At 38.0% G+C, this 14,378-nt stretch overlaps 1 protein-coding gene across 5 annotated transcripts in view; it reads right to left on the reverse strand.

Moving 5' to 3' along the window:
• The window catches only part of NFKB1 (nuclear factor kappa B subunit 1), a 57,657-nt gene that overhangs the window by 28,837 nt on the left and 14,442 nt on the right, over nt 1-14,378 (reverse strand). For all 5 annotated transcript variants that reach the window (XM_061994216.1, XM_061994215.1, XM_061994219.1 and 2 more), the window contains 2 exons: nt 8,895-8,935; nt 6,235-6,333 (listed from right to left, as the gene is read on the reverse strand). In XM_061994216.1, coding sequence (XP_061850200.1) covers nt 6,235-6,333; nt 8,895-8,935 — 140 coding nt within the window. The remainder of the gene's footprint in view (nt 1-6,234; nt 6,334-8,894; nt 8,936-14,378) is intronic.

The following is a 14,378-nucleotide window of genomic DNA, read 5'->3' on the forward strand; positions in this document are numbered from 1 at the left end:
GTAGTAAATATTTCCCTTAGCAAATATTACCCTTAAGTGTACATCAGGAGATATGCTAAATCCCCACCTAAGGTTTTGCAGGACTGAAACTATGATAAACTGGCTGCCTTTGTCTAGCCAAGCCTGGAGGACTACAGCTTTTCTCTCCTGTTATAGTTTCTAATCACCACATATTTTTTTCATAGCTTTCAAAATTGTGATGTCAAGTAATGGCTCAAAAACAAACGTAAAATTACTAATAACATACTGTAGTGCTAAGTTATTTGCTTTACATATATTACTTGGAATTTTATTTTCTTTCCTCACAAGCAATACTTTTCAAGTCAGTTACCGGTTATGCACCATTTTCAAACTAATCTGAATAGAAAATTGCCCCACTTTTAAAAAAGCAAACATTACCTTCTCCTCCAATTCACTTAATTAACCCTTTTATCAATGTTGGGGTTTTTTCCCCTCCTCCTCTAATTTTTCTTCTAATTTGCCTTGGGCAAAGTTCTTTGTATTACAGTAACTTATAGATCTAATCAACCAAGGTATTAAAGAATCAGTATAAACATTAAAGTGATGAATCAGTGATGAACTGAATACTTAAGGTTATACTGCTGATAAAATGCTGATAACAAGGGATTGCCACGATTGTACCACATAACTGAATACTGCTAGCTTCCTTCACTCCAGTTAATCCCCCTCTTGAATGCATTCCATCACAGCTGAAACACTCTGAATATGTACAACACATGCCCTCCCTGTCTTCCTATTCACTGATAAAAGCAAAAAAATCCCCACTATCAAAAAGCTGTTCCAAAGGAACAGGTGTGCAAAAGCCCTCTCATTACTCACTGACTGCTACAGTTAGCTGTGTGATACTGTACTAACAAGCATTTTATAAGCAGTAGTTTCTAAAATACAAAACACGGGGTACTCAGGCTCCCCTCCCATCTCCAATCCTGGAATGAAACAATACAGAGATGAAGAGTAATCAATCACTGCTTCACAATTTCCACCACTTCCCATCAGTGAGAAAATGCATGTTCCCTATCTAACTTTCACAAAGTCATTTGAAAAAAAAATACTGCATTTGGTGCTATATATCACCACCACTACTACAATTAACTTTTCAAGAGGGGGGTTTTAATAAAATTATTTTCATTTTATCCCTCACTAAACAAACTGCTCTGAAGTTCCCAGTACATTCGTTATGAGTAACATGCATGTTCTAGTATCACATCAGAAAAGTTCATGACAATCCCTCATCAGCTGTCAAAACCACAGTGAAACTGTAGGTAGGACTGCTGCACGTCAAGGACTTTCCAGCCTCTGAAAGCAGAACATATAACTGCAGCGGTAACCAGATCGCAATCTTCCCCTGTTACTCAGCTCAGCATGATCTTTGTAGTCTCTCTCAGGGGAAAAGCAAAAGAGTTCTTAAAACGTCATACCTTATATAGGTCATAAAGCAGGAAAGGACTATTTTTGTCACTCAGTCTGATGTCCTATGCTGAAAATGCTACACAATGTCCCTGAACTGTTTCCTACCTATATTTCTTATAGAGAGACTTTCCTACTTGGTTTTGAGACATTCAAATTATCTTGGTGACCAGCGAAATAACCTCAGTGGTTAAATATCCTTATGTCCCATAAATTAAGTCTGAAATAACTTTTCAATGTCTTTGAATCATTGATGTCACAATTCCAGAATTACTTCAGATTTATTCTGGCACTAACTATTAACTTCTAGATAAGGACTTAAAAAGCACTATCAGAGGCACTAAACGGTAGACAATGGTAACAATGCTGAATATCTTTATAGAAACCTAAGAATTATGGTGTTGACACAAAAACATACTCAACATGAGAGGGAGACAGCATGTGGGTGCTGTACTGCTCAAAATCAGAGCTGCGATCTCAAAGAAATAGCTACTGAACTTCAAATTAAAGATAGGGGAGAAAAAAGAAAATAAGGAGTTCCTGGGAAAAGCATAGCTGTAATATTTGATTACATCCTGTACCGAAGTAGCATTCAATTGATCTAATCTGATAAAGTTAAAATGCTGCAGGCTCGCATTTATCTGCTGTTTCTGTTTGAGAGAGATTTGTCTGAGAGATTAAAAGGACCCTGTGAACTTGAAATCCAGTCAATTTCAAAACAAGAGTTGAAAGCTTTTTCAGTTATTTCACATCCTCCTGCAATCCAGACTCCTGACGATTTTTTATCAGTTATGAAACTTTACAAAAACTTTATAAGAACATTTTCCTACTTCAAAGATGTTTTTTCCAGTTAGTCTTACAAGCAAGAAGTGAAACTGACTTGTCAAGGATAGCGAGCAAATGATGGAAAAGCCCATGCCAAATCTACAAAGCCAGTAACTACCAATATACCTCTTTCTATTTCTAAATCACTTTGGTATAGCGACCATAGCCCCAGTCCTGCCTAATCTTTAGAGTGTGACTAGTGCTTTCTTCAATACACACGTGCAAAAAAGTTTTCTGCAGATGGAGCATCACTCAGTCTTTACAAAGAGCATGTTTTCACAGAGCAGTATCTTTTCTTTTTTTTAAGTTCCTAGTTTAAGATAAAATATTTCAGATGTGGTACAAATCATTTAGGCAACTGAATACCTACTTAGAGGTCCAAGAATAAGCAATGCCAAGTAATTTAAACCAATTGGTGCTGAAGATCTAATCCTCTGAATGTGAGGTCACTCTCATGCCAAAAAATATGGAGTTAGGTGCTCTGCTTTAGGAGCCCAACTCAAGGGACTCGGTGCCCCATATTCTGGCAAATTAATGATGACAGTGGAAAGCACAAAGCTCACTCAATTTAGTTTTGGCTGAATTTAGCTCAGTACAGGTTTTTAAGAGGGGTAAAGATTTATTTTACCAAGTCTACTCATTCTTATCTTACGTTTATTCTTAAATTCAGCTGTTAAGTGATTTTTTAACCTATGATCAGTGACATCACTCTACAATTTAATCCCGGGGCAGGAGGCAAAAGTAAATATGCCGCTTCTTTCTTCACTAAGAAGGCTTATCAATAAAGTAACTTGACTAATCTTCCCTAAATTCCCCTCCTGAACTTGAGGTATTGTGCTGAAATCCCCAATATCGATAAGATAGCTTATCTTCCAACTGAGGTACAATTTAGGCTAACCTCAGGACACATCTGGATGGGCAGTTTCCCTGTTTGGGTGCTGCCTGGGTTCAGGACTGCCTAACTGGTATGCAGCTTCATTTTGCAAACTGAATTGCACGATATCCAATCTCTTCTGCAGATAGCTCAGGCAAACCTCTGAGCAATCGGTTACTCAGTCTCGGCTGGAGTTGATTTGCATCCAGCTCACAGAGCAACTTGAGCTTGCAGCCACCCGCATAGATTTGCCCCCAAGGAGATGAAAATTCAGGACATTTCCTTCATGCCACTATTTCCAGCAAATTCTTTTCACACCCAGAACTGGATGAGGTACTTCTGTGTAAAACATGAATATGCCTGTGTTACTTACAGACAAAAATGTTATTTAAGAATTTTAGGTAGCTTTCTACTGTAATCAAGAGACTTTTCATGAGACATAACTTCATTGTAATATGTTCAGTATCTACAACTTCTCTGCTCTCCATAACTACAAGTTATATAAAATCCTCTGAAAATGTAAGATATTTTGCACAGGATATTAGGATTACTGTCAGCAAAGACAGAGCTAAACAAAAAAATCGAATTCCATAAACAAAAAAGATCCATAAATCTCATTTTTTATATTATTAAAAAATGTTACTGTCCTCTTGATTCTGTCATGACTGTGCTGTTAAAATGAGGTTTTACATCAGTTCTACCGTGCTGGCCAGTGCTTGTCTTAAGTGTAAAGATTGGCATTGCAGAACTGCTACACTAACTCCCAACCTACAACATCTCCTAATATGCTACACAGGAGGTTGTTCAACATATAATTAACATATAATCAACCAAAACATTTTGCTTAGAGACTAGCAAAGTCTTCAGCACTCAAGCCTTTAAAAGAAAGATACATCTTGATGTGTTCCAGCTCAGATCAAAATTAGGGACTGGGGGGTTGGGAAAAAAAAGGTGAAGTTCAACAGTCCACATTACGCAAGTGGGTATACCAGATAAAGGTGTTTTCTTTTGGCTTTCCATCCATAATCCTACAAAAAGGGAATGGGGAGATTGCAATCCTTTTTTTTTTTTTTTGTGTGCACTGAAGATGTCTATTTTCAGGACATCTCACAGTAGCTACTGGTAAACTGGATCAGCTTTTTCTATGCAGAGCTGGCCAAGCAGAAGAGAGATCCCAATGTGAGCTGTGCCAACCATAGCATGGCCAGGGTTTAAAGATCTGTCCCAACATCTCCTTCTTACAGCACAGTCAAAGCACATGGTACTGTCCTTTCACAGGAGGCTGCTCAACTATGGAGGTTTTATGGTGAAAGCCTTGGCACAAGAGTAAAAAGAACCAAACAAAACCCCCAAAACAAAACAAAAAACTCAATGCAATAGAAAAAAAGAATCACAACCTTCAATTTTGCTCACCTCAGTTATGACAAGGTGAGCACCCTTTGACAAAACACAGAACAGAGTTACAGGAAAAGGTGTGAAACATTTCTGTCTCTACTGGCACTACTTGAATCAAGAGCAGGCACTAACAAGCAATGGCCTTGAGGAATTTACTTGTTGTGTTCCCTTGCCAACCTCTCCCAGCAGGTGTTGCCATGTGAGGATTTGTACTAGAAAACACCCAGATGCACATAGTAGGATGAGAGAGAGGGAGGGGAAAGGACACACGTGTGTGTAACTTTTAGTTGAAATTAAAATCTGATGATCACTGAAAACAGAAGGTTTGATGGAAAGCCAAAGAACATTTTCCTTTCCAGTCTACTCATGGAGAAATTCTGTTTCCTGCATAACTCCTTGTAACATATCTCTTTGTCATGCTATTGTGTGGCACATTACGACTTTATAAAATATTATTTGTATTATTATAAATATAGGAATCCAAAGATCAGGCTCAATTCAGGTAAAATGTTTTACATCTCAACATACCAGTGAATTTTCATTCACTGGCTCATCATTACCATCATAATAGGAAAGGGAAAAGCAAGCAGATCCTTTGCCTGGGCTAGTAATTTTTCATAGCAGTTTTGCAAGGCTAGATGAACTCGGCTTTCCCATCCTCTTCTCAGTTCACAGGACTAACACCCTAGGCTATCTCAGCCAAAGTTGATTGTTTTCCATTGAGTCATGCTCATACTGATTCATTATGGAGATGCAGCTGTTCCAAACTGCAGCCTTTCTCAAGAATTTCAGAACTACACAAATGCTGCAGGGAAAGCTGAAGAGTGGCACGCACCAAGACAGAGGCTGACTGCTTGCCATTCTTCCCTTCCCTTCTCTCTCTGTAAAGGAGAGTGTAAGAGAGAACACTGGGATTAACATCCATTAACCCTGCTCCTCATGAGACAATCTCTAGAGCAACAGTCCAAACAGGTAACACAATCCCCAGACTTTAACTAGGTTAAAAAACATACTGAAGACACACGATGTATCTTTTCATCACTTCCATGGAAGAAGAATTTGCTGCAAGAACCATAAGCAAAGATGGTTCCTCTCTAATCCTAGAATGATTAATTACCACTGTTATAATCCTCATATTGTGCTAGCACAGAATGTTTCTTTGATTAACATCTTTGATTTTTTTCCAGGAAAAAAAACCAACCAAAAATGTTCAGAGAATACCTGAACATAATGCTGCTTCTACTAAAATGAGAAGTTTTCAGTCGACTTTAAAAGAATCAAGTCTTTAAGAACTGAGTATCCTAGAGATACTGAATAAGGGCTAACGTGTACAGAAGAAAGAAAACTTTGTAAATAGCATCTTAGAGTGAAGTGGACTGACTAGACTCACACTTTGCAGTATGCTAGAAGTGGAGTAACTCAGGAACTCGGGCCTTGCTTTATGCTGAAAACCGCACCGTAGGAAAGTGCTCCATTCCTCTGCACCAGGGCAGTGAGGTGATAGGGGTGGCAAAGCTCACTGCTCAACTGCTGGCAGTAAATATGGTGCCACAATAACTAGACAAATATGAAGACAACTTCCTTTTCAAAATAAATTACATTTTGAAAGTTGGGACTGAAATGCAGTCAGTCTTGAGTACAAATTTATGTTGAGATATATATATAAATGACATTTGCATTCAGTTTGTAAAATTAATGATTCATGTACTTACTTTGACCTGAGGGTAGGATTTTTTGTTCTTTTCACTAGAAGCACCAGGAAGTCCACCATGTGAAGGCCCTTCACATACGTATCGGAAACGAAACCCTCTCTGTGGAAATAAAGGAAAACTTGAAAGCTGTTTAGGAACAAAACTTGTTTTAAAAAAGCACACACATACATGGGTGCATGCACACACATACACAATATACTTGAAATTTGCTCAAACAGCCCACAAACAGAAAAGTTACAACTGTTCATCTCTGAAACGCTGTCTGACATGTAGCCCTGGAGAAACTGTTCTAGATTCACTCTTACACATAGCAGCAACCTGAAATGTTCCAAAGAAATGCAAGGAAGAACTTCTTCACTGTGAGGGTGATGGAGCACTGGAACGGGCTGCCCAGATGGGTTGCTGAATCTCCTTCTCTGGAGACGTCCAAAACCCATCCGTACAAGTTCCTGTGTGACCTACTCTCGGAGGTCCTGCTCTGACAGCGGGACTGGACTAGATGATTTTCGAGGTCCCTTCCAACCCTTAAGATTCTGTGATTCTATGAATTTTTTCTTTCATTCTATGAAGATACTTTGAAGCAGAGATGAAACAGAAATGCTTCTTCCTCTGGGAAAAACATGTGAAAACTTTATCTCCAAGTGGACTCCAGAAACAGCACAAAAGCTTCAGGGGTCTTTGAATGGCTGGATTTTCATCTTGGCTACATAAATAGATGTAGAGAACTGCAAAAGCTTCAGGGGTCTTTGAATGGCTGGATTTTCATCTTGGCTACATAAATAGATGTAGAGAACTGCAAGATATTAGCAACTACTCTAGACTACAGTTGTTCATTTATTCCATTTTTATTTATAGGAAATAACATTCCCTTTACAGGGTAATCTGTAAGGCACAAAAGATGCAAATCTTAAGCAAAAATATTTGGTAATTCTAACCCTACTTAGCTATATTATTTCATGTGGCCTCCAACTTTGAATACTTTCTGGCAAAGTCCCTGTCTTACACAGAGCTCCCATCATCTGTTCAAACAGCACCAGGTAGTGTTGTATCCTCTGTCAAGAATCATTCTCTTTCTTTCTAACAGTAGACAATTCTGAATTGAAAGCCTATATTAGCTGACAGTGACAAGCACGGTTCAAACAGTACCCTGAAATCATTAGCTTCAATACTTATTTCACTAAAGCCTTTTCCACTTAAGAACATGTTTCCCAGGCAAATGTAAAAATCTAACTTTTATTCAGATACTGACCAGGCAATGTAATTTATTCTTAACCAGGTATTTACCTTCCAACGGTGAACTGAGTGACTGAGTGTATTGCAAGTGATGTGCCCAGCTATGAGGAGCTTGAACTCAAGTTTTCCAAAAGGCCACTCTATTGCTATATTTTCACACATGCAGTCTTACTCCACAAGGCTGTCTCTTTGCTCCAAAAAATGAGCAGGAGCACAGCACTCTGCTGATGGAGGACCCTAATCACACCGTTATATACCACTGCTCAGTTTGCCACATGGGTAATCCACTACAGGAGCTGCTTCTTGAGAAGTCATGCACTGAAACAATGGTTTCCTCTTAGGTACTGCACACTGTAGGCTCCATCATGCAAAGAAACTACCTGATTTGGGATGAACTAAAACAACAAGAAGGTAGTAGTGTGTTCTTCCAAGAGTTCACAGTACAATGTTGTTTCACTTAAGACCACGAAGTGCTCCTATTCCTATTCCTGGAGTGACACTTAAGCACAAAAATGGCTCTGGTGTGTAGCTGAAAGAAATGTTCTCTACTGCCTCCTACCAGCAAGGCTGGATTGTGACATGCTTCTGCAGAAGACCAAGAAGAGAGTAGGATGGTTTTTAGTTACCTTCTTCCCTTGTCTACTTAAAAGCTCCATAAAGCATGATTTTATGTAACTAATTGGCAGAGGCAAGAAAGGGTTCTCCATACTGTAAATAGATTCAGTAGCAATACTTGCAATTGCTGATACCACCAGTTAAAGGAGAAAAACACCCTGATATACTTGAAGGCAATCTTCACCCAGAAATTTCTTTGTACATCAGTTGCATGAAAACTAACCAGTGCTTGAGATGACTTTCATATTGTCAGAAGAGTATAAGTGAGTGCTTTCTATATTTATCTTCATTTTTCTTGGGTTAGTCAAAATAGCCAACCGTGACAAAATGAATCTCAAAGGACAAGGAGATTTCTTTACGATGACAAAGCATAAGTCAAGAGTTCCTGTAATTTGGGAACAGAATTAAATGTTTCTGTTGTTTCACGTTTCTTGAAACACATGAAAAAACAAATATCTAAAAACCTTCCATGTTTTTTCTAATAGTTATGTTTCCAAACACTGGGGTACTGTAAGTCACTTCTAAGCTGAAGAGTCTAAACTCAGCAAGACTTTTTTTTTAAACCCTCAAGGTCTTTTTTTTTGTCTTATGACACTTCCAGAGAGCCACAAAAACGAAAACAGAACAAAACAGGAAACAATTTAACTACAAAAGTGAGAGGATCAACTGCTCATGGTTAAGTGCTGTATTTGTTATGAGAGTTCAACCTCTTCAGTACTCTTTTTTCTCATTTTAAGTCACAATTTTATTCAAAGCTGAATACAGTGACACAGCTAACTTAAAAGATTTTAAAAACGTAATGCTGTTCTTACCTGTTTGGGCTGTTCTATGATCTGAAGATACGGTCCATCCGCTAATATAAAAGAAAGGAAAGTAATAATAAACATTATATTTCTATGACATAGAAATAGCAGGGGTAAAATTGACGTCTCTGAATGTCTTGACATAATTTCTTTTTAAGCACCAAAGCATCTTCAGAACATAAAATTTTACGTAAAATTTATTTCCAACGTTCCCCAAGACCAATGCGTGAGATGGGAAGAATTAACTCAAAAAAGTTAATTCAGCTGGATTAATTCAGTTAGCTCAGAGGGACTAAGTAGGCAACTCTGATCACTCAATGAAGACTCACAAGGGTGAGTAAGAACAGCATCCTCCCCTTGCCACTGACAAGCAGCCTGGCCTTCCTGAGCTTAATGTTAACTTTATATTTAAAACCCTTAGGCTCTAAAGACTATACTCACAAGCTTTTGGCCCTAGGGCTTCCTATTGAATAGGTGCTTTTGAAAGTATAGAGACAGCCAATGGGAAGCGCTGAGGTATGGGAATATAGGAGGAATTTAAACTGTCTCAACATGCCCTAACAGCCAGAACTGCTTTAAAAAAACCTCTGGAATGGAGAAGACTACACAATTTACATTCCTTTAATAATTTCAAATACACTTTTAAATATACTGTTCTGCCATGCCTCTAAAAACACAGAACACACTCCTGTCTAAAAATGCAAACTCTATAATAGAAATCCATCTTTGAGCACGATGTCAATGCACGGGATTATGTTTTACTAAAATTCTATTTTTGTGTGCCAAAGAAGTCTTCCTTACACAACTTTCTGTCTTGCACCAGTCCCTGAACAGTGGCTAACTTCACATCATACACCTCCTTCAAAATTTACCAGTTTAAACAGCCTTTGAGTAGGCCCTAAACCAAATCAGAACTCACTTCCACCAGAGTTAAGAATTCTTCCCCTGATTAAAGCTTAGCTCAAACTCCAATCATTTATATTATCGACATCAAGAAGGAAAGCTCTTTAGGTGGATGGCTGTGACAATCACAGCCTGAGTCAGAAAATGACAGTTCCGAGGGGTGTGATTTCTTCCCTGTCTCTTGCTGAGCAGAGAAGATTTGGATATCAATAATAAAAATTCAACTGTTATCAAAGCAGATCCCAAACAACAGCTTCACTGTGAATATTTATATTTTGTCAGCTATATTCCTGTTGAAATTATGTATCATCATTTACACTTTATTAAATGTATTAATGTCAGAGAATTAAGAAATTTCAGTGGGACATGTGAAATCTCCAAAGCAGACAAGCCACAGCTATGTGGCAGACCCTGCAAGCATGTAAAGCATACCATATCCTGCCAACATCCAGGTGTGATCTGCCTCTGAATGCCTGTACCATCAGCAAGCACCACATCATTCAGCTACCTCAACCAGGTTGCACTTGGCTTCAGCACGAACTACATACTTGCATCAATCTTAATTTAACAATAGGCCCAATGTTGACTGATAATTAAAAATGGAAGTGGTTTCATTAATTTAGTTTGTACTATGACTGCATGTATCCTTCTCAGCTCCTCAATACAACTTCACTTAATAAAACAGATCTTCATGTCTTTAGTCAGGACAGGTCTTAACTGAATAGGCTTCTCTAAACACGAAAGTTTTGGTAAAGATGGTGATAGAATTAGTATTTTACTGTTGAAGCTAGTCACAGCAATTTCACGTACAAAGATCATTTAATTCCCAAGTCCAACACTCTTCCTGGGAAAAAGTAAACAGTGCTACAATTAAAATCTTTCAGTCATGCAAAACAGTTGCCTCGAGATCATATACTCTTCACCTAATATTAGAAAGCATGAAAATCAGTTTGGACTCCAGAAACATCAGAAGACACAGAGCAGTACTAGCTTTGCTGTGCCTTTACGTTTCAATCTTTATCTTTAACACGGAGTCACTGCTGATATTATACAATCATAACATTATAGAATCATAGAATGATAGGGGTTTGAAGCGACCTTTAGAGATCATCTAGTTCAATCCCCCAGCAGAAGCAAGTCCATCTAGATCAGGTTGCACAGGAATGTGTCCAGGAGGGTCTTGGAGAGACCTCCAAGGAAGGAGACTCCACAACCCCTCTGGGTAGCCTGTGCCAGTGCTCCCTCACCCTCACAGTGAAATAGTTTTTTCTTATGTTTAAATGCTGTTTAAAAATAAAGCAATGGTAACTTCCAAGCATAAATGGTGCATTATTTTGACTATAAAAAGGATTTCACTCAGTAAAAGGTCTCACTCAGTAAAAGGTCTCATATATCCATCTTCACTAAACTTTGCAGAATTTCACAGAAATTCTGTGAAGAAACATTGGCTATGTTTGGTTCCTTCATTTGCTCTCTCACCCTTTCCCATGACAAAAAGATGTTTAGTATTTTGCACAGGGAAGTTTTTAATATTCTGTTTCTAATGGTAAGCATGTCTGGTCTAAGCAGACAGACAACAGGAACCTGAAGATGTACACCTTGTATGAGGAACTAATAATTATGAGATTTGTGATGATCTTTTGCACCTCTATTCTAGGCTAGAAAGTTGCTTGCTTCAAGTTTTTGTTAAACAAGCAACATCCTTTTAAGTGTTAAACAACCACAAGACTGAGCGCTACTCTTAAGTTCTACTTTTGCCTCACAGAGAGGCTGAAGCGGCATGTAGTCATGGAGATGCCCTCTACACAAAGATGACTCTCATGGTTGCCAAGAGACAAGTTTTGACATGAGCACTCCTCACGATTTGCCTGGCACTGCTGCAGTCAGGAGGGCTAAGAACTGCAATTAAAACATGTAGTCCTTCAGCCTGGAGGGGGTTTGCTGCAGACTGACACATCCTGGGTATGCTTCAGTGCTTCCTTTTCTGTCTTTTTGCCTCGGTTGCCACAGACCAACTTATATCCCACTGCCTCTCCTCCAGCCTGAGTCACAGTCCCACTTCCCCACGTCATCTTCAACTACTAGATTTCTTAATTTTCCTTCCTGCCTGAGTCAGAGGCCCTCCTGCATCTTGACACTCCCACCACTTACACTCTTTCTTTCTCTTGACAGGTCTCACCCTGCACACACACTTCCCAAAAGAGCATCCATTTTAGGTTCCTTCTTGGTTTCTCCTTCCCATCATAGGAAAGTTAAGAAAAAAGGAGTTTGTGACGTTTGTGGGATATCCCTGCAAGCCTGGCAGCACCACAGGACTAATAGAGTCCTTTATCTAACAGCCTACCTAGTACCTGAAGTCATCCAATTTAACCTACAACCAGCTGTGGTCAGGTGTCTGCCTGTAAATCAGTCCCCCAGAATAGACATCTCAGTCTCACTCTTGTAACTGTGTACTGTTTTACTCTGTGGACATGGAAGAAAATGCTCATAGCCTCTGTGAGCACTGACAACCTCATTGAGAAAATCCTCCTTCTGACATCTAAAAGGTTTTTTATTACTCTAAATATTAACAGCATAACATCTATCATCAGAAAGTCCCCAAATTTCCCAGCTATTTGTTGATTCAGCTATGCTGGCATGATATGGCAATCCAGTTATACATTAAACCTGCCTGCCAATGTCCTAAGTCTGACATTGAGTTTTTACAAATGCACAGACTGGAAGATGTAGGCACCACAACAAATCAGGAGGGCTAACTAATGTCTTTGCTTCATTCTGTTTAAATTACCCATTATTAATAACTGTCCTAAAGAAAAATCCTTTTTAGAACACCCTCTCTCCGTATCTCAGCTGGAAGTATTTTTTGAAAATTTCACGTGAATTTTTAACTGTCTTTTCTGTGTAGAAAAAAATCATTAGTTCCTGATTGGGAAAAATGAAAGCGTAATATATAAATTATTACATTGCCTTATAACTGAAGATCTAGTCCATAGTAATGATACAAGATAATTTCAAGCAGGGCAGAAGTAAGCATTATAGTGATACTACCCAAGAAACAAAATCACTACGACATCATGAGGTGTCATTGCAATGAAACCTTTTCTAAAACTTACAATTAAATTTCTGTTTGTGATAACCTGAAATCCATGATGCCTTATTAAATCCTATTTTGTACACAGGGAACTTGTCACCTACAGTACAGCAGTAGACAAGAGCAGTGCCACTAAAATAAAATGAATTAATTAATTGTAGAGGTAGACTTAGCCTAGTAAGAGTTTCCTATGACTGCAGAACTTGGTGAACTCTTGACTCCCCCACATGGTTTTAAAAGCAGCCGTTTTCTAGTTTAGACAGGACACAGATATCTGAAAAATCAGTTTTATATATCTAACTAATTTGTATGGAATGAGTCTGGCATTATGAGTACACAGTAGGTTTAAAAGCTATGTGTAAGAGATCATTATGGGGAAATCAAAATTCCAGTAACTTTGTTCCACAGAAACTTCGGGAGAATGGTGAAAAAAACCCCTTGGTATACAATGCACAAGCCTTTTAATCCTGCACAGATGAATCTTACTGAACAATTTTATCTAATAAAAACACCCTGCAAACAAATGATTGCAACATTAATTTGTTGTATGTTTGTCAGTAATTGCCAAGAGCTTTGTTCATCATAACATTTCATCTTGAAAGAAAATTATCTGTACCATATGTGCTTTTTGATCCTTCCTCACTGCTATTCAGTCAAGAAAACTGAAATATGGTTTAAACCAGGAAACAGTGAAACAGTGTGCATGCCTTAACTTTTATTTTAAAATCAACAGTTACTGTTATTTTAGGATGGAATTTTACCTATGAAGTAAAACACTAATTGCTTGTTTCATTTTACCCTTCACACTTTCACTGCTGTCAAGTGTATCAAGTATTGCAAACAAAAGTGGTTTGTAGTTTCAACAGAAGTAAACAGAAAATATCAGCTACATTCTGAGTCAAACAGATCAACAACAGAAAGTTGTCATTTAAAAAGACATTAATAGTTATAGTGGAGTTATATTACTGGAGATACACATTGAGAAACACCTCATGTGATTAAACACATTTTTATTTTCTTCCTCCTTTCATATTAGCCATTCTAATAACCTAAGAAGGAGAAACAGAATTTTCTAAAATCAAGCAAGAGATGATACTTATAAAGAAATTCAACAAGCAAAATCAGATCAAGTTTGATCAAGCAGCTAATACTGTCTGAGATAATACACTTCTATTTAATATTCCTGTTCTAGAATCATCGTGGAAGAACTGCCTATCAGATCTTTGCAGAATACTATTTGCTTATCTTCCATGGTTGGTTGCAAAATTTGACTCTGAATTTTTAAACAAGGGTTATTACTCAGGAAATTATCAGGTGCTTTTAATACCAAACTGATGCTTTACAGGAAACAGAGAAGTCACCAAGAAGGAAAAGCAGATTCAAATGATACAGGAAGTTGAATGTACTCTACATTTTATTAGTGAAAAACAAGTACCTTAAGAATTACAAATGAAACCATTCAAAAGTAAAAAAACCGAACAGGTTGAATTCTGAAAACT

This window comes from Colius striatus, chromosome 3, assembly GCF_028858725.1.
Source record: "Colius striatus isolate bColStr4 chromosome 3, bColStr4.1.hap1, whole genome shotgun sequence".
NCBI lineage: Eukaryota > Metazoa > Chordata > Aves > Coliiformes > Coliidae > Colius > Colius striatus.